General features: G+C 36.7%; 2 protein-coding genes across 3 annotated transcripts in view; one reads left to right on the forward strand and one right to left on the reverse strand.

Annotated features, from left to right (window-relative positions):
• Positions 1-14486, reverse strand: part of bcl11bb (BCL11 transcription factor B b) — a 35988-nt gene extending 21502 nt beyond the window's left edge. The window contains exons 1-2 of the mRNA XM_055186391.2: positions 13744-14486; positions 4285-4644 (exon numbers count right to left, since the gene is read on the reverse strand). Of these exons, the coding sequence (XP_055042366.1) occupies positions 4285-4644; positions 13744-13807 (424 nt within the window). The 5' untranslated portion in view covers positions 13808-14486. The remainder of the gene's footprint in view (positions 1-4284; positions 4645-13743) is intronic.
• A 3559-nt stretch (positions 14487-18045) lies between these two features.
• LOC129429589 (uncharacterized) lies at positions 18046-20664 on the forward strand. 2 transcript variants are annotated; one of them, XM_055186392.2, is made up of 4 exons: positions 18046-18255; positions 18470-18640; positions 18723-19110; positions 19323-20664. In XM_055186392.2, exons 1-4 carry the CDS (start codon positions 18244-18246, stop codon positions 20318-20320), a joined length of 1569 nt encoding a protein of 522 aa, XP_055042367.2. In that variant the 5' UTR covers positions 18046-18243; the 3' UTR covers positions 20321-20664. The 2 variants fall into 2 exon arrangements, with proteins under 2 accessions (XP_055042367.2, XP_073711783.1); XM_073855682.1 differs by having other exon boundaries at positions 18470-18639; positions 18728-19110.
• The last annotated feature ends 302 nt before the right edge of the window (positions 20665-20966 follow it).

Here is a 20966-nt window from a genome sequence, read left to right on the forward strand (position 1 = left end):
AATAGTTAATTGAATTGACTTGCAACTTCATTCTGCATTTTTTTACAGTGTATTATAGAGGTCAATGGTGCTTGTGATCGGTTTGGTTACGAACATTCCTCAAAATATCTTCATTTGTGTTCATCAGAACAAGGTTTGTAAAAGCATGAGAGTGAGCAAATGATGACTAAATTTTTATTTTTGTGTGAACTATCCTTTTAAGATCCAAAATGCATGTGAAAAAGTGCAAAGATCTTCTGTGTGTGCTTGTATTGTTGCCTGTTTTGCATAATTTTTATTTAACTAATCAGGAGCTATAAAACGCAGACACCGCATCCATATGAAAAAATCAGCTGGTTTTATTTATTGGTGTTTTAAATATATACAGTACTGTGCAAAAGTCTTAGGCCACCATGCCAGAATTAGATTTGTTGTTTTTGCAACGTTATAGTGATCATATCTAAATACATCCAGAAAATACAGGAAATGTGTATATAGTATTAAAAACTGTTTAAAAATGTAAACTGCATGTGTTAAGTTTTTAGGCTTTCCCCTTCCACTTGAGCAACTGCAGTATCTCTTAAACCTAAATAAAATTAAATCCTAATTTCAAATTTTTACTTAATTCTGCTCAATATGTGTTTAGTGCCAAGAGAGGTCACACTAAACACAGATGATGCCTAAAGAAGACATTTAGTCCTGAAAACTTCTTATTAAATTGTGTATTCTGCAGTTTTTTTATTATCTTATAATTACTTTCAAACAGAAGAGTCATTCTAGCAACCCTGGATGTGAATGGGTTAACTCCCGCCCATCAGGCTGGGTGTTTTGGCCTACAGCATGTGTGTCTTCTGCCCTTAGGCAATTATAGCTCCATATTGTATTTAATTAGTCCCATTAAATATAATCTCATTTGGCTGAAATTTAAGACAGTTAAGTGCCAATCTAAGTGTTGAGTGTTGAGCAAAGCTTTCATGCTCTGGAAATATTTAATTCAAGCCTGAAGCGCCTTTCTGTCCTGCATTTTTTTTTGGGGGGGGGGGTTTGCATAACCTTGACGACTTTTCCACTTACTGTATGTCTACAAAGCTAAACTAAAGCAAAAGTTGTTCAGTGGCCAGTTCGAATAATAATAATAAAAGATTTTATTTTTGTTATTTTTGTAAGAGTTATATTCAACATGTTGGGTTGTAATTTTATCTATTTTAACCTATTGTTGGGTCAAATAATTTTTTTTAAACATCTGCCCCTTTTCAACCCAACACTGGGTTGAAATAACTCAAAATTAGTGTTAGCAAATGAAGCATTTCATCGTCCAGACCGTCTGTGCGTTTAAAAGAGGGTGGGCTGCGCTGCTATGGAAGATAACATGAGACCCCTGAAGGCCCTCACGATAAACTGAGTCTTTAACCCTGTGAATGAGGAATCTTCTTTATTAATCCGCACACTGTGTCTCTTTGCACTTGAATTTTAATGGGCTTTTAAACCCCTTTTCTTTCCTAATACGATGATATTTCCCCCAAACACGTCGAGCGAGGATTTCTGGAGGTTTTTTCTCTTTCAGGGCATTTATGCTACACTTAGAGATGAGAGAGAGAGAGAGAGAGAGAGAGAGAGAGAGAGAGAGATGTTGTGTCTTGCTCTAATAAAATCATGCAAGGAGGAGCTTTAATCCCTCTTGAAGGGCCGAGTCAAAAGAAGAAGACCCAATACTTTTTAAGAGAAGCCATCCAGTCAAAAACTTGTGTGTACTAACCATAGACTGTAAAAAATATGGACGTTGTGTCCACAACGTCACCCATAGGTTTAAGAAGAGCATTATTGAAGCCCAAAGCCCTTCCATCACCATCTTGGCAGCGCGTTTACCTCTAGATAACCGAAAATTGGCAAAGAGGTGGGATGTAGGTGGACCTAAGGTGACTGGTTGCTAAAACCATGCCCACCTAGCTCGACAAGAGTGACAACAGCGGCAATTCACCTGTCACTCAAGTGGCCACGCCCTTAATTATGCAGAACTTCAATGCTTAATATCATTTAAACGGATGAGTTACAAAAAAATCCAACATGATCTCACAAAGTTCCGTGGGATAGTCACAGAATTTTTTGCTCATTTTTCCGTGGCATTTTCACGGATCTCCGCATATTTCCGTGGTCCTGCCACGGACTTTCTTTTCCGTGGCATTCTCACGGATTGGTTACTCAACTGCTTTTTCCTATTTTCAAACCATTGTCGCTTTGGTTTAGGGTTAGATTTGGTGTTTGCGTTAGTATGTCACTTTAAGTATTGGTTTATACTATTTTTTCTGATGTATTCTCTTATATTTTCTAAACTTTAATCAATTGTCGCCTGACATTGGGGTTAGAGTTGGGTTTGGGTAGGGATGTCATTTTATGTAAATCTAACCATAAACCGAAGCGACAATGGTAAGAAAATAGGACAAAACAGTTGAGTAACCAATCCGTGAGAATGCCACGGAAAAGAAAGTCCGTGGCAGGACCACGGAAATATGCGGAGATCCGTGAGAATGCCACGGAAAAATGAGCAAAAAACTCTGTGACTATGCCACGGAAATTCGGGAGATCAGGTTGAAAAAAATTCACCTCCTCACAGTTTCATGAAGGGTAAAATTAGCAAATTAGACAAAAAAAATTTGTACCAGACTGTAAACATATAATTTTCTGTTGTAAAGTATGGCATTTTAACATGGGGGTCTATGGGAATTGACTCCCTTTTGCCAGTCAGTCTCTAGTGGCCACTGGATGAATTGCAGTTTAAATAAATCCCATATTGGCTTCATCAGAGAGATTGGAAGCAGTGGCGGCTCGTGACTTCTCATCCGAGGAGGCGCTAATTCAAAATAAGTGTTCGGATTGTCACGTGTGTGGTTCCCTTTTCCAAAATATGTGTTCTGTGTGTCAAGAGATCCTGTGTGCATCACGTGTTTTGTCAAAATAAGTGCCTGCTGCACATGCGTCAAAACTGCTTATCATATAAGAGACACTCACGTTCACAAAAAACACACAAGACACTCCATTAACAGTAAACTCTGATTTTTGCGAGTATCTGGCAAACGCGATCGTCTTTTCTATCATAAACCCTTTAGACGCGTCTGCAGCAGGCACTTATTTTGGCATGACATGTGATGCACATAGGTTAACTCGACGCGCAGAACACATATTTTGAGATTACGAACCACACACATGACAGGCTTCATACATGTTGTGACGAACTTCGCATCGTGCGCCCTCAAAAAAAGAAGTCACCACATTCTACTAATAGCCTTAATTTTAATATTTATTTATTACATATTCTTTGCTTTATTTATGTATGTTGTTTTCATTTCAAACAATGATAAAACATCAACAAGTAAAATAAAATAAAATCACAACTAAAACCAAAAGGTTTTGAGTAGACTATATATCAAAAAATTAGCCCTCCAGATTGTATTAGCCCTTGCTCACTAAAAGTTTGGAGACCCCTGCTTTAGACGCTCATTCATCCCATATGCCTTGTGTGCTATAATCCAACTTTTTGAAGTCACCCAGTAACTTAGTGTTACAATGTAACCTGTAATCTAGTGGACAAAATGTATTTGTTGATGTCAAACACACCGGTTATCACCTCACATACAGTAATGTACTCTGACAATGTGACCTCAACTAACATATGAGAGCTGTGGCAGAGAGGAAGATTATCAGTAAACAATGACTTACATTTACAAACACTATCATGTGTCTTCAGAACACCGATACAGCATGGACTCCATTATAGTGCTCTCATTATTTTTGTCCTTTTAGGATCTTGGCAGTATAATACGCCCAATGTCTTTGTATGGAAAACAATAGCTTGGATATTTTGTCAAAGATTCTGCCTCTGTATATTTGTGTTTTACCAGCCTGATACATATTTTACGAGTTGGCTAAATTTGTACAAAGTTAATCGTACAAAAACGTACAATTATCATAAAAAACAATAATGAAACCCTACCTCTAACCCCAACGTCACAGAGGCAAAGGCAAATCAGGCAAATCGTACAAAAATGTGCAAATGTGGTCGTATGAATAAATACGAATTAGCCGCCTCGTAAAATACGTACGAAAATAAATAAAGAAAATAATACAGGGTTGAAACAATGTAACGTTTTTAGGAGATTCCTTTCAAAATATTATTAGATATTATTATTAAAAATTTTGATTTACAACACCTAGTGTGTATCCCTGCACAGTATCCAACTAACTTTAGTTCACGTCAAAGAGGAGGAATGACACTTTATAAATTTGCTTCAAACTGTGTAAAACACCAACCTGTAGGGATGCCCTCCTGTTTAGGGCAGATTCCTCTGGCAGGAGTCAGTCGTTTCTCCTCTTCTTCTCGTGGCGTGACCTGAATCCCGACCTCCACCGGTCCGGGTCTCCGGCAGACATCCGTTCGTGATGGTCTGGGGGACGGGGAACCGTCGCAGTCGGACGGTTTGTCGAAACACGTGCTGGGTCCCGGGCATAGTCTCCTCTTGTGTTCGATAAACACTAGGATTTCTCCCAGAGGAAAGTTGGTCTGACACTGGCCACAGGTCAGCAGGTCACTCTCTCCGGCTCCGCCCGCAGGGCTGGCTAAAGAGACATCGGATGGGCACTGTCCCGCCCCTGCATCATGATTGGCCGTAGCTGACGATATGGAAATAGAAGAAAATTATTATTGCATAGCTACACATTATGATTATTAACAGATTATTCAATGTGTTTTAATGTATATACTCTTTGATTCATATTAGAAATTATATATGAAGAGTTTGGTTCCAAAATCTCTTTTTTTTCAATTTATATCAATCAAACTGCAGTTGGTTGGTTTGTTTTGATTTAAGCCTTTATAACTAAAAAATACAACTAAGTAGCACAATAAAAACATAAAAATAAAAAAATATTTTAAAAAGTTAGCTCGTTTTGGAACCAAACTCTTCATATAGTTTCCGACTTTTTGTATTTGCATTGATAAACACAGATGCACACCCATTGGGTCAGAAAGGGACAAGCCTAATGTTGGGTTGTTTCAATGCAAAAGCTGGGTGGTTTTAACCCATGCTTGGGTCAAATATAAACATTTTCTAGGTTAATTTTACCCAAAAGCTGGGTTTGTCCCTTTTTGACCCAACGCTGGGTTGGAAATAACCCAGCATTTCTGAAAGTGTATTTAGGGACTTTTCTTGCTGAACTATTCCTTATTCTGTTAAACACTTTGGTGTGGTTTCCCGGACAGGGATTATCTTAAGCCAGGACTAGACCTGAGTTTAATTGGGAAATATAACTAGTTTTAACAAACATGCCTCACTAAAAACATTACTTGTGTGCATTCTGAGGCAAAACAAAGGGCACTGATGTATATTAAGATATGTCAGTGCAAGTTGTTTTGAGTTTGGACAGCTCTTACATTTATTTTAGTCTAGGACTATATAATCCCTGTCTGGGAAACCGCCCCTTTAAAGGTGCAGTGTGTAGTTTTTAGAAATATCTCTTGAAAGAAATGCAAAATAATATACAAAACTATGTTATCCGGGGTGTATAAAGACCTTTTAAAATAAACCAGTATGTTTTATAACCTTAAAATGAGACATTTTATCTACATACACCAAGGGTCCCCTTACATGGAAGTTGCCATTTTGTGCCGCCATGTTTCTACAGAAGCCCTTAATGGACAAACTTTTTTACTAAGTTGTCTCCGACGATGAAATTTTTGTCCAGTGGTGGCTATCGTAGCTTCTTTTTGCATTTCAGAAGCGAGGGTTGGGACGTGGACTGAGCCGGTGGTTGCAATTTGAAACCTTACCACTAGATGTCGCTAAAATTTACACACTGCACCTTTAAGTCAAGTCATATTAATCGGTATGGTACTTTTTACAAACTTTCAATGTTCAAAGCAGCTTTACAAAAAAGACCAAGAACAATAAACCACAGAAAAAAATGGGAAATATATAGTATATATAATAGTATTATTGCAAATTTTACTGTCCTTTTATATAGACTATAATCTAATGAAATTGTAAATGCTTTATTTTATTGACTATTAAACATGTATGGCATATTAAACTATACCTTTATACGTGAAAATGGTCCTTAAAAGACGACAAAAAATATTTAAGAGCAGGAGATTTTATAGTAGATAAGGAACTTAAAACTTTTATAAGTCTTTATTATTTGTATAAATAACATTTACAGTTTCAATTCTGTGTGATATATAAATAAACGTGCCTTGCCCTGCTGTGTTTGAAGCTAAGGTAGTCAGATAAGTTAATTGGTGCACCTGTCAAGTTTCTAAATGACAAACTGTTGTTGGTGTGTCTGTGATTTTTGTTCTGCAAATCTGTTTTTCAGTGTGGCTATCAAACTGGTCCAGACATGATTAACTTGCTTGCTGGGATATTGCAAACACACGGTAGACAATAAATCTGTTTTTTTTTTCAATTACTTCATGGGCTGGAAATTTCCACACACTTTTGCAACTACTCCGAGCACATCCGAAATTGGCTTGAATTCATCGTTTGATGAAAACTACCTTAAAGGGATAGTTCACCCAAAAATGAAGTCTATCATCATTTTCTAATCCTCATGTTGTTCTAAACCTGTATGAATTTTGGGTTTTTTATGAAAACAAAAGAAGATATTTTGATAAATGATGGTAAGCATACAGCAGATAGAGTCCATTGACTTAGTGCCATAGTAGTAGGAAAAACAAATACAATTGAATTCAATGGGTACCATCAACTGTGTGCTTAATAGGGGTGTAACAATGCATTGATATGGATTGATGCAATGAGTAAATTTCTAATGATACGATGCATTGAAGCCACACACAAAATATCAATATGAGGTACTTTTATTTTGACACAATTTATCTATGCATTTCTGCCAAAGCATGCATTTTCGTTTATTTTTGTGTCCTGTCAGCAAGCAAGTGAATGCAATGCAGCAAAGCGATTGTAGCAGCGAAAACACAAAGAAAAAGATAGAATACTTCGTGACTGCTATCAAACGCAAACCATGGGATTGGAAATATTTTGTATTTGGAAAATGGATTGGACAAACAGATTGGAAAACCTTTGCCAGCAACAGCTGAAATGCTAAAAACTCAAGTTAAACCGAAACTGCATCGAAGAAAAGTTTGATGTACCGGTAAATATCGCAAGTATCGTATCGCAATTAACTATTTTTTTCCATCATTTATCACAATACTTCCATAATATTTGTTTTCCTACTATGGAAGTCAATAATTACAATAATTTATCAAAAAATCTTCTTTTAAAAAAATTCATTCATACAGGTTTACAACAACATGAGGATGAAAAAATGATGACAGAATTTTCATTTTTGGGTGAACTACCCCTTTAACTGCTATAGCCAAATCTCAGATATTTTCCACAAAGTCTTACACGTTTTCAAAATGATTCCTAAGGCCTTGTATCTGGAGCACACTGGAGCGTAAAAGTGATGGCAACAACATCTCAACCACAAAACTCACATTGTGATTGACACCCATACACGAATGCAAACTTTATATTTTTCTGTGCCTGTTCCTTGCAAAGTAGAATTCACAGCTCACAATGTAAAGACAAACACCTGTGTGTGTGTGTGTGTGTGTGTGTGTGTGTGTGTGTGTGTGTGTGTGTGTGTGTGTGTGTGTGTGTGTGTGTGTGTGTGTGTGTGTGTGTGTGTGTGTGCGGTAGACAGTACTCCGTCTCAATCTTGCAGTGGTATCTGTGTTTCCGGTCTACTTCTCTGCATGCTGGACGGATGTTGGAGAGGTGCACATGCATCATACAGGTATATCGCAGCAGACAAACGAGCACTCGCTAAAGCCGCAAAACAGCCTCAAAATAGGTTCTCAGGCACGGGTCGCCTCGTGTTTCACAGCATCACAGGTGCACGTTGGGAAAGGTGGTTACGGAGTCTCAAAAACAGTCGTTTCGTTTGTGAAAATCACAAAGGTGTCTAGAACTTTGCGGCCTTGTGAAATTCCTTGTTTTCTTGCATCGTTATCGTCTCGGCTGCAACAAACCAGCACACGCTCTTCGATGTGAAATAGATTTGACCCAACATGCAAAACCACATTGAGATGCAAAACAGATTTGCTGAGAGCATAAATGCGGGGGGAAAAACAGAGGCAGATATAAGATCCGATAGCAAATCAATTCCAGTCCCTGCCCGAGGGACAAACGCGCTCTGGAGTCGACACTGGCTGGCTATAGGAACGCTGGGAAAAATGAACTACAAAAAATTTTGCTTAGTAGTGTCGCTTCCCATAATCCTGATATTTTGACTTCTTACAAAACAATCTTCTTGATCAGAATAAAAAATGTATCATCCACATTTTAGGAGGTCTGTAATAAATCAATATACTACTGTCTTTCGAAAAAAATTGTGAGAGAGACACCATACCAAAGCAAAACTGCTGCTGTCCTGACAGGAGAGCCATCAGAACGGTGGACTAATGCCAAGGATGACAACACAAACACTGTGGACCCCAATGCCACAGGAATGTGCATTAAGGGCATGCTCGGTGGTCCCAAAAACAATGGACGACACAATGGAGGTGCTGTGAAAGTGGCGTTGTCAGCCACGGGTCAAAATATGTACCCCAGCTACCCTATGAGGTCCTAATATGTACCAATAAGTATAGATATTTAGTACCAATATGGACCTTTGAGGTGCTTATATGAACACTTTAGGGTGTCAGCCCCAGTGACAGCTATAGGGTACGTATTTTGACCAAAAAATATAGCAGAAGAAGTGTGAAACTGATACCTGTGCTACAACAAAAAAAGTATGTGATAAAACCTGAAGCTGTGACATTATCATCAAAATTATGTTTTCTATTAATAACATTTGTTTTGGATTTACAAATCAACTGGTCCCAATACAGTATGGTTCAAATGTACGAAATCTCTGATGCAAACTGATTTAAAATTAGAAAGTAAAAAAAAAGTATGCTTCTATTTTTATTTTATTACTAATGCATTATACGTTAGTAATCTAATTTTTAACATTTATTATTTATCTCAACTCCTTTCTACAAACTTGATAACAAGCTAAGATAACACAAATCGTGAGGTTTTGCATAAATATGTGACATCTACTGTATGTGGATTCAAGCTTACAATAAAAAAGAGACATATTGAAGACATTACGATTTTGGAAGCAAGAGAAAGTGTTTTTGTTCCTTTTCTTTAAATCACACTCAAGTTTTTTATTTTTAAATCATATTTGAATGAAATTAACAATCAGGTGGTCTTACATTTTGTGAAATAACATATTTAAAGAATGTAAAAATATATATTTTTTAATAAAGCTAAATTGAAACGTTTAATGATCAATGCTGTAATCCTCAAATGTGTAAAGTGATAACGGTCTTGCATTAAAGCAATAATTTAAAAACACACACACACACAGCAGACCACATACTGCACCAAGCACGTTCAGCACATAGATTGCGAGTGATATATATATTTGCAGCACCGTTAACATCTGTAGCATATGCACGAAGGCCTTGTGATCTCATATGCGATTTCTGAGCTCGCCAGGTGCATTTACAGAAAATAATCGTCTGCATATGTGCAGGCCGTGCCTGATGTACTAAATGCTTTTCCTTATCTTCACGTAAGAGGCCTACACGCTTACATCTGCTCCGGAGCGTGTGCCAAACACAAGCGCAAAGTGTTTCATTCATCCGAACCCCCTTATTGTGCATTAAGAAGCTGAACCGCGATGACTTTGCTTTCGAAAGTTTGTTGGAACCGAGGACGTAAAACGTTAAGGAGCAATGACCGTACTGGGCATGGCATCTAGATTACCGCTCCCAGGGGTGAAATCTATACCCCAATAAATTGGATTAATTACCTTTAGCGTAAGATAAGAGATTTATGGTGAGCCGGGTGTTGGAATGATACACTCGGGAGGCAAGATAGCAATTGAGGGTATTAACTATTATAAATACAGTTATCACGTTTCCTGAAGGCAGATACTGAAAGAAAACACACACACACACACACATGATGACTCTCTCTGGTGAGGACTTACAGCTCCCCCTATCAGCTTCAACCGCACACACTCGTGGTACTTTAAAGCTCTACAAACGGCCAAATATGACACCCGTAAAATAAACTGAAATATTGTGCAGTAGAACAGAGACTGGTTTAAGATATTTGCCAAGTCAGGTCAGACGAGTCCGATCAGCAAGAGAAAACCACACATCAATCAAACGGCTCTCTCGCTTCACGCGCCCTCATGTCCTGTTCTCATTCAGAGGTCGTGCTAACCCGTAAACTTACAATTTTGCCAATGTCAATTTCGTTTCCAGATTAAATCATACTTATCTTGCGCTCATCATATTTGTTTATGTCTATATTGCTTTATTTTAATACAAACTTTGGCCTACTTTTTTGGGTAGTAGTTACACATAAAAACGAGAAATGCACTTATTGTGCACTCACATGTTGTTGTGGGTCGGGGTCAGGGTCAGGTTTAGGGTCAGGGACGGGTAAGGGTCAAGATTGTCATTATATGCAGAAACTTCAAATGTCATGACATTGTACACTTTTTTCTTATGCAAGTAGTATATATGAAGACACGTAATATAAAGTATGACCCATACGTGTTGAAGCACTTTTTACATTTCAAATATAATTCAATAATAACAATATTTGATATATCTTTACTGCATTAATATTAACTATTGTCTGGAAATTATTATTCATAAGACACCTTTATTCAAAACGTAAATAAAAACAGAAAAAAAATTTAAAAGATTTGAAAATGATAGTGTTCTAGTTAGTGAGATATTTATTTATTTATAATTATTTTGACACATTCAGACCGCCCCACGTACTTCAATCAACCAATCGCAGTGACGGGGCGCCCTACCTTCTGTCACGTGACTTCTCGCCTGTTTTTCGCAATTACACCCTCAACACTTTATCCACGAGAGCGTAAATGCTACATAAAATGCTGCCTTTTTCTAAATCCTTTAGTCAGTGTTACTTAAAACAAGCAATTTGGAGATATTTAATTTCTATTTTGTATTTTTAAATTTTAGGAAAACACTACCTGCACCTCCTGCTTAGAGAAAATGCTTAGAGAAAAAGTAGATCACTGTAAAATCACTTTTAATAAAGTGAGTCAGTCATAAAGGCCCTTTCCGCTCTCCGAAATAAAAGGCTTGGTCGGACCATCGTGCCCTGCGTTTTATAAGCATGATGCAAGTGTCCACCAGCTAGTAAAAGATCATGGAAACATCATGTAAACATTCACTGAAAAACGAATGACATTTGATGAGCCAGAGCCGGTAAAGGCCTTAATGGACGGCCCCCACCCACAGTTTGAACCAATCTATTACAAACCATTCATGTGATGAATCATACATGAACACGATTTACATGCCACAAGAGCTATGGAGTAATACGGTGTGTGAGTGGTTTTCTTCTGAAGCCTGACTTGAGAGTATAAAGGAGCCGGTGCCATTTTACATGGCAGTCGTTTTCTTTAATGCACACACCTGCGCACGAACATACGGGCGTAGAGAGCGCCCCGCGTTTATTTCAAGACGTGAAGTATGTCGATATTCCTGTTCCTTGGTTTTCTCTTTGAGTGTGATGTATGGTTCCTGTCGCTCTGGGCAGAATCTCTCTATTGTGCAACCTGCTAGCTAACTGACATGTTTTGTGCCAAGAGCGTTGACATAGCCAAATGAGGGCACGTCGGTTTTTCCCCTCCAGACGGACCCTTCTGCCATATAAAAGGCTGGCGTGCAAGTCCACTTAAAAAAGTGTCCGCTTACACTCGGCACACACACGCGAGAGCGCACACAGAGAGGATACGGACGTCTCAATGTAAACTACACGTTTGCCAACTAACACACACACACTGCCAAACTAATTATGTTTGAACTAAACACGTATTTGAGTCACAGTATAATTATTCTGCTCAAACACAATTGCGAGCACACAAGCGCACACATAATTGGAAGTTTTTCGTTGCTCAAACATACACGGTAAAGTAAGCACTAGCATGCACGATAGTTTAGTGTGCAATTAAAGACTGTAAAGACCGTGAATCGATGCAAAATATACCACATTGGCAACAATTTGAATGTAAAGGCCGTTGGCTCTCCATAAGCCCACCCACTGTTTTCACACCTCTTCTTCTTCATCTCCTGTTTTCACGCTCCGTAAAACGACGACATCAGCATCATTAGCGAAATTTGACGTGTAAAGGCCGGCTAGAATTGATTCACATGCGTTCGTGAAGACATGTTGTTGTAACCACTGTCTCAGCGAAACCAGAGATAGCTAAATGAATAACAGACCAAGAAAACATCTAGTGTAAAAGGTCACGGAAGGTCTAAAATCGCAAGGGAAATGTTGGCGATAATGAGTCAAATATTTTATGATTATGAGTTAATGCAAATAAATCTTCACAGAAATCGAAGATGTTACAGAAGGATTAATCTGAGATGACCTAAATAAAACAGGAGAGATCATATCGCTGATATGCGCATACACACATGCACGAGTATTCATAGATCTAAGTGAACAGTCTTTAATGTTTGTTTTATTATTAGACAAACATTCCTCGTCCTTTACTGTCCATAAACGATGTTATAAACGCTTGTGAATATGTTATGCATCAAGTGGAGATTATATCAATTATATGTATTATATAGCTGCTATAAATTAGACCGATTAGGGCCCTGTGACACTTACTGTAAACATTTTCAAACATGCCGTTCTCAAAAGTTTACATTTAAACATCTCCTTTTATTGTGCCAAATAAAAAAGCTTTTAGAAGAATAAAAGGCTTTGAAAGTAGAAAACTTCAATTATTGCTTATAGCAGTTGCGCCAGTGTCAAAAACATCTCAGATAAATAGACACATTAAAATTAATATGCGAGCTCTGATCATGGAATTAGATTCAAACAAATTGGCAAATAAAAATGTCAATTACAAAACACTGATAATAGGTTTAAAACAAAAATAAACACACAACTCTCTAGTTTGACCCCTTCTTACAAATTTTAACTATTGCTGATAGGCCCCAGTGTGTGTGTGTTGTGTGTGTGTGTGTGTGTGTGTGTGTGTGTGTGTGTGTGTGTGTGTGTGTGTGTGTGTGTGTGTGTGTGTGTGTGTGTGTGTGTGTGTGTGTGTGTGTGTGTGTGTGTGTGTGTGTGTGTGTTTGGGGGGCACAGAGCAGATGAGAGCGTGTGGGTCTCATACAGTCATACTGAATGCAAAAGGTTCAGTATGACATGCACACTTTTCAGTTTATAATCCCTAGATTGTTTGTTTATTCACAGTTAGTGAGGATACACCGACAGACCTAATAACAGATTATCAATAACTAGATTTTTATCATTAATTGACTGTTAATGATGAATTTGTCAAATTATTATTGATGATATCACAGATAATTATACATTTTGCTAAATGTAATTCTTTTGCAGGACTTTAAAATGCCAAGAGGAAAACTTGCAGTGCCATATTTATAAACAATGCATAATTTAGTAATAGTAATCTATTATTATTATTATTACTATATATTTTGTGTAAATTAATCACAACCTTGTTTGTTACACTTTCATTAAAAGAAAGAAAGAAAGAAAGTAAGAAAGAAAGAAAGAAAGAAAGAAAGAAAGAAAGAAAGAAAGAAAGTTTCCTTCGGCTTTGTATAGATGAAAGTGTGTCATATCTGTGGTCAGTATTGATGAAGGTTTTTATACTCACTCGATGTGATCTCCCTCTGGCTGAGGGACAGATGCTGTGGGTTGCCTTGCTTCCGTCGGGACATTGCCCAGCATTTACAGCAGCATCTCACGGCCACTCGGACTGATGTGCGCGCAAGTCCCGCTGCTCTCCAAACTTTCCTCCACAGTCCGGTACCGCTCCACTGCGCTCGCGGCCGATTTGATCGCGATCACGGTCAAAACTAGCACGTGTCTTCTTTAAACAGACTAAATCGTGCGTAAATGATGTAAAGCGACAAGGAGATGACCTGAGAAAGCGATGCGTAAAACCCTCTTTCTGCTGTTCCAAAGCACTCTTTGGATTCAAATGTCTTTGAAAAATCCCTAAAACAATTCAATCAAAAGTCCTGTAGTAATGGGAATCCAAGATCCGTGAACGGCGGGCTCACCGGGTGAGAGGAGTGTTTGGCACAGTCCTCCATGTGCGCTTGGCATCAGACTGACTCCTGCGGTCCGTGTGAAGACAGACAGCACCTCCTCTCCAGATCAATAATGAAGACCCGTGCTGTTGCGTCTCGCATTCACGTCCGACAAGCCCCTCTCAGGGAGGACCCGGCACCCGTGCGTGTATGTGTGTGTGTGTGTGTGTGGCAGGGGTTGCCTCTGAAGAATGGAATGGCATTCAAGTTCAAGTACGGACGTGACGTGAAGTCCGCGATGTGTGGAGCGCAACCAGCGCGCGGGAGGGGGCGACTAGTGGTGGCACTCTGGGAACAGAGGGTTCGCCGTGCGCACCGGTGATGTTACTTGAATCGGAGAAGGGCATGTTTGAACAGAATCATCAGGAAACTTTGGCCGATTCTTTCTTCATTAACATTTGCTTTTTTATTTGTTTGTTTAATGCCACAGTCATTAATAATAATGATACAAACTTTGCTACATTTTTTGTGTGTTGTACAAAAACATACAGTAGCCTACATTGTCCCACGGGGGTCCCATATTTATTTATTTTTATTATTTGTTTTACTAATAATAATAATTATAGTATCTATGATATTTTGGCGGGAAATTTGGCCTTCAGACTACTAAAAAAATGTGTAGGCTACACCCACGCAGTATAAAATGTGAAATGACTGTGAAATGAATATATTTTAATAAAAACTAAGCATGATTAAACATTTAGAAACTATAAAAACACGATGTTTTGGTTGTGCGTGTTGGCTTTTATCCAACTTTAGAAAATAATAATTTATACAGTGCAAAGTCTCAGCGCTTAAACAAGACCCACTTCACAGTGTTTTCACTCCATCTAAGATAATATCGCCACCTATTGGCTGAAGAGTTTTTAATGAGCTAAGAATTGGTCCAGATCCAAACCAGCTCCAGTTCTGTGCAACTAGTTGTCATAAGAAATGATAACACTATTAAAAAATGAAGGTTTTCGCGCTGGCATTTTAATCAACTCGGATTTACAAGTCATTTTAACTGTATTGACTAGTGATATGTTACTGTAACTTATAAAATAAAGTTGATATAACTACAGCAAATTCAGCTTGATTTACAAAGTTACAGCATCTCATCGCTTATATAAAGATAGTTGAATTACTTTAGTTGATTAAACTTAAAAAATGTACATGTAAAAATATATTTTTTACAGTGTGTTTTATACTGTTTTATAATGTACTTTTGACATTATTTGATTATTTTATTTCAAATAATTAATTTTTTTGTGTTAGCCTACACTGTAAAAAGATTCGGTGGAAACTAAAGTATTACTGGCAGCTGGCCGCCAGCAACCTACTGCAGATCCAAATTCATGTTAATTACCTGCAACAGTTTGTTCAAACTTAAATGATAATTAAACATTAGCAAGTCTTTATCTTTACAGAATAAAACCAAAACAACAGCCTCAAGCAAAGCATTCTGGGAAACAAAATCTGAAGGAAAAAACTGAAAAAAGGTTTATGAGGATTTTTGGTTCCCAGAATGCTTTGCATAAGGCTGTTATTTTATATTTTTATTCTGTAAGACAAAGACTTGTTAATGTTTAATGTTCATTAACTGTTGTCAGTAAATAACATACATTTAAATTTACAGTAAGCCAGTAATAATGTAATTTCTATGGAATCTTTTTACTGTGTATCTTTTACGTTGTATGATTATTATTTTACTAGTCAAAAGTAAAATAAAATATTAAAATAAAATATAAAAAATAAAATAAAATAAAAAGTAAAATAAAATATTAGCCAAAAGTCTATATTCAATGCATATATGTCAGCTGTTTACATTTTAAGATATTCAATATTTCAGATTTATTTGTCTAAATAACCTCGCCCTTCACGTGACAGGGGAAAAATCAAATAGTGCAAAAATATACAGTTGTGGTCGTACAAATAAACACAAATTAACCATGCACCTCGTAAATGCTTTGAGATTGCGTTGTCATATAAGAAAAATTTCCTTGAGCAACCAACTTGAGTCTAGCCTGTTTTGTCTTAATATTACAATCAGTCACAATTTTATTTCGCCATATATTGTTTATGTGACCTATTACAAATTATTTCCACAAAATAAACACAAACACAAATTTATGTTGAGTCCTGCATGGAGAACTGTAAATTCATCAACAAATCATGATCTTTTCTGTTAAGGGTTACTGTCGACTCGTAGCCTTTCTGAGAAGAGCAGATCATTAGCAAAATGTAAACATTTACAGACTACAGACATTTTTTTATCGCAAACTCCCTAAGAAAGTGTGTTGTTCAATTAATCAATTAAACTTGTTTGTAAATCTAAAGACAAATTTTCAACCAATAGATGATAATAATATATGATTTAAAGGAGATACGAAAGACATACACATCTGTTATGGAATTTTTCCACAATTTTGTATTCCACAATACCTTTTTTTTTACATTACTCCCTTAAATATAATCACAAATCATATAACAACAAAGTTATGTAATTCTATTACTTGCACAGCACTTATAGCACTATAGGGGCTTTCCCATTTCATAAGTAGAAAACTAACATCTGTGGTTCATCAATAAAAATAGGTAACATTTTCTTAATATTATTTTTATTTACTGATGTTTACAATTATATAATTATTGATTGTTTACTGGTGATTTCCTTTATAATGCCATCTACAGTGTTGTCAGCAAAGATCTGATTAAGTTCACAGTCTATTGCGCCATCTAGTGGATTCACCCACACAGCTCCACCTGCAACATTTGCTGGCACGAGGCATGCGAGAATCAAAATAAACACCCGGTTAATGGAGCAGCAAAGCCACAAACATGTGTTTGAAAAGAAAAGCTAAAACGATTGTTGTTTTACCCCAAATACTTTTTGAATATCTCTCTGAAAGCCATGAATTCATTTTCATTCATGTTCACAAATGATGTAGGCCTCTATTATTTTATGATCATCATTGATTGATTTTTTTGTTTGTTTCTACAAAACCTACACTTCCACCATGAGACCTGTTTAGTTTTTGAACATTGGTTTAAGTAGGCTACAATAAGTGAAATTTAGAAATTACTGCACATACAAATTGCCCCAAAACGTTTTTAGACACCTATGTCATAATACACGAAATGCAGAAGATTTAATAAAGTTATACTTTGTTCATGTTAAGGTAGTGACCTGTGTTTTGTTGAAAAATCTTCAAAAGTGTCTTATCACCCTGCGCTTAACCCTGGGTTATCTCTAAACCCTGCTTTTAACCCTAGATTAAGGAACAAAATTAAAAATTCCACTAAATTACCTCGACTGGACTGAGAGAATAGTTTAAATAAAAGAAATAAAGGCCAGTAAAAGAAAACAGGTGAAAATGGAAAGACAGTTGAAAGACACGTCTTTTTGCATTTACGTGACAACACGCGACTCTCTAGAGCCCCTCCCCCAGACGAGAATCGTCAGTATTTATCGATTGATGATTGGTTCTTTTAACTGGAAGGTGGAACTTAGTGCAAACGTTGCAAACATACAAATTAAACAATAAAAATAAAAAGAATATATCACAGTAATAATATAAAGGGAAAAAACGAATTTAAATAAAGCAGTATGGTATGGTACAATAAAATAATATAAAAAATGTTTTTATAGTTGTATGTAAATGCTGCATCTATAAATGTACAAATATGGTTACATGATATAGCTACAGTCAAAGAAAGAACATATCTATTGCAATGAAACGGAAAAATGCTAACCTTAGTGTCCTAAATATCTTGTGTAAACATACTTACAATAAAGCTCTTATTTTGATTCTGATTCTTGTTTCTCCAGCACAGTAGGGGGCGCGCTGCAGTTCTTTAATCCGCCGATAAACCCAGCAAAGAAAAAATAACTCAAACTACCGCTGCTTCTTGTTTATATCAGTTGTGTTTGAATGTGATTTTCTCTTTAGTGTTTTATTAATTATAACAGAAGACTTTTCCGGTGTTTTCATCTGGACGATTTAAATCATTTACAATTTCAGTAGAAACGATAAGAATTCGGGAAATATTGTTTAATTTCTGACCTGTGATCTTCATTAATGTTATTGAAGGTGATCATATATTATATACAGGCAGCCTGTTACAATATCTGTTAATATTTCTGCTCATAAGAAAATGTAATTTAAAATTTAATAAGTTATTTTATTTTATAAGTTATTTAACGGACTAGCTTTTTGTTGTCATTTATAATAAGCATAATAAAAGCATGTTTTTGAGCTTGTTCAGTGTGTCTGTATTATAAATGTGTCTTATTTTTGTGTTCAGATGTTGATGTTAGGAGATGAGATGGATGTGATGTGCTGTAAATCAGTAGGAACTGATCTGTCCATGCTGGATATTGATGATTTCATCACAGAAATCTCTCAGCTGAAGAAAGAGGTGGCGTTACTGGAGACAAAACTGAGATTAAGAGGAGATGAAGGACTGATGAGAGAGGTTTGTACAGCTTAAACATCCTTTACATGAATCACATGTTGGACAACATCAAATCATTTATAATCTTACTGTGTGTTGTGAGGATGTGGATGTGGTTTGTCGTGAATCTTCAGTGTATGTGACTGATACCACACCACAGCCGCTGCTGGACTCTAAACTCTCTGAAGAGAAATCCAGACACACACAGGACTCAGATCTCAGTCTGACTTTACTCTGTTATACTGAGTCAAAGCCCACAGACGCTCAGGACACTACAGTGTGTGACAGTAATCAGGGCTTACAGGAGGATCAAACCTCCACAGAGTCTCTGGATTCTGTCTGTAACGCTGGAGAACAGCAGGAGATCCTGCAGACCAAACTGAAGATGTGTTCAGTTAAACTCATCGACTGCAGGAACCTGATAGAGATGAGAAGAGAAACCACAGAAGAGGAACATCACACTGATGAAGATGATGATTTTAATCCTTTAGGTATGTTTCCTCAATGTTGTTTTTTTATACACAATATCCTGCAGGTGCGTTGACTCTGGATTAGATTTCTGTGTATATATCAGATGATGAAATCCTGCGTTTACTTCTGTGTGAATGAATAATACAGGAATTCAGTTCTGCACATCATTGTGTTTAAAGTTTGTTGGATCAGAAGTCAAAAGAGATTTTTAATGCTGTCGTGTTTCTTTCAGATGATAACAGTGATTCATGTTCTGATGAAGAAACAAAACAGCGACCGACAGCACAAACTTTTTCCTGCGTCACTTGTGGAAAGACATTCAGCTCACGGGGACATTTAGCGAGACATGAGAGAAAACACACAGAAGAGAAATTCTTCACCTGTAGGAGATGTAAGATCAAATTTCCTTCCTTACAAGAGAGGAATCTTCATTCAAAAGAGCACAAGAAGCAGTTTCACTGTGAACAGTGTGGGAAAAGTTTTTTCATCTTATCTCTGCTGAAAATTCACATGGAGACACACAGTGATGAAAAACCTTTTCACTGCAGTGAATGTGACAAATATTATAAAACCAAAGCAAATCTTGTTCTTCATAAGAGAATTCACACAGGAGAAAAACTGCTCGAGTGTCCTCACTGTGAGAAAAAATTCACCAACAAATCTCATCTGAGGTATCATATGTTATTACACAGTGATGAGAGACCGTATCAGTGCAGTCAATGTGTAAAAACTTTTAAGGATCCATGCTCTTTAAAGAAACACCAAAAAACACACATTGATGAGAAACCCTTTCAATGTTCACACTGTGATATGCGTTTTTATACGAAAGCTACTCTAGAATGTCATGAAAGAATTCACACTGGAGATAAACCTTACCTCTGCTGTCAATGTGGAAAGAGATTTACTCATATAAGAACTCTTACACATCATCTGAGAATTCACACTGGAGAAAAACCTTATAGCTGTAATGTGTGTGGGAGGAGTTTTAATAAAAAAAATAATTTAGTACAGCACCAGACGATTCATACTGGAGAACGAGCTTACAAATGCTCTCAGTGTGAGAAGACGTTTAATCGATCAGATATCCTGAAGACCCATCAGAGAGTTCACACTGGAGAGAAACCTTACAAGTGCTCAATCTGTGGAGAGAGATTCGCTTATTTAGGAAGTTTACAGAGTCATCAGAAGAAACATGCTGAAGAAGAAACATATTATGAGAATAAAATGTAAAAAAAAAAAGTACAACATGCACGTTGGCTGGAAAGCTTACATTTGACCTCAGTGTTAATTTTTGTCAGAGCATCTATTGCATTAAAGGAGGTTTATATCAGACTATGCCATGGTAATATATGGGGTATTGTGTCATCCCATGCTGGGAAAAAATACACATATGCATTATTACCAAAACTCGATATAAATGATATGCCCAGCTCTAAACTCATCGTTCTTTTATTCCTGTGGTCTTGTGAAATTCATTTTCTATAAAGGTTAATATTAGTTTAATTCGGACGGTGAGGATCTTCGACTGCAAGAGTCATTTATTCTCATGTATGAATAAAAATGAATGTTTTGAATGTTATGTTTTACTGAGTTTTTTTTAAACTATTAGCAGATTAATGACAACCTGTAGTTATAGATTTACATTTGTAACAGATTCTGTTGGCATTTTTATTAATAAGTAGTTTTACATTAGTTTGCTCTAACTGCGTTAGAGAGAAAATTATAGCTAAGGCCCTTTTATTTTATTTTATTTTTTTACTTATCTCTGACAGCTATTTTGGTTTTATTTTTCTGCATATTTGGTGTACCTTATACATTAAAGGCTAATAAAAACGAATGTTTAAAATTAACTTAATGTTGTTCACTGCTCTTAAAT

This window comes from Misgurnus anguillicaudatus, chromosome 18 (assembly GCF_027580225.2).
Source record: "Misgurnus anguillicaudatus chromosome 18, ASM2758022v2, whole genome shotgun sequence".
NCBI classification, from domain to species: domain Eukaryota; kingdom Metazoa; phylum Chordata; class Actinopteri; order Cypriniformes; family Cobitidae; genus Misgurnus; species Misgurnus anguillicaudatus.

Excerpts from the sequence above, each read along its gene's own strand:
- LOC129429589 (XM_055186392.2), top strand. Across the intron at positions 18,641-18,722 it reads ATGAAGGACTGATGAGAGAG|GATGTGGATGTGGTTTGTCG; the intron begins GTTTGTACAGCT and ends GTGTGTTGTGAG. Across the intron at positions 19,111-19,322 it reads TGATGATTTTAATCCTTTAG|ATGATAACAGTGATTCATGT; the intron begins GTATGTTTCCTC and ends TGTTTCTTTCAG.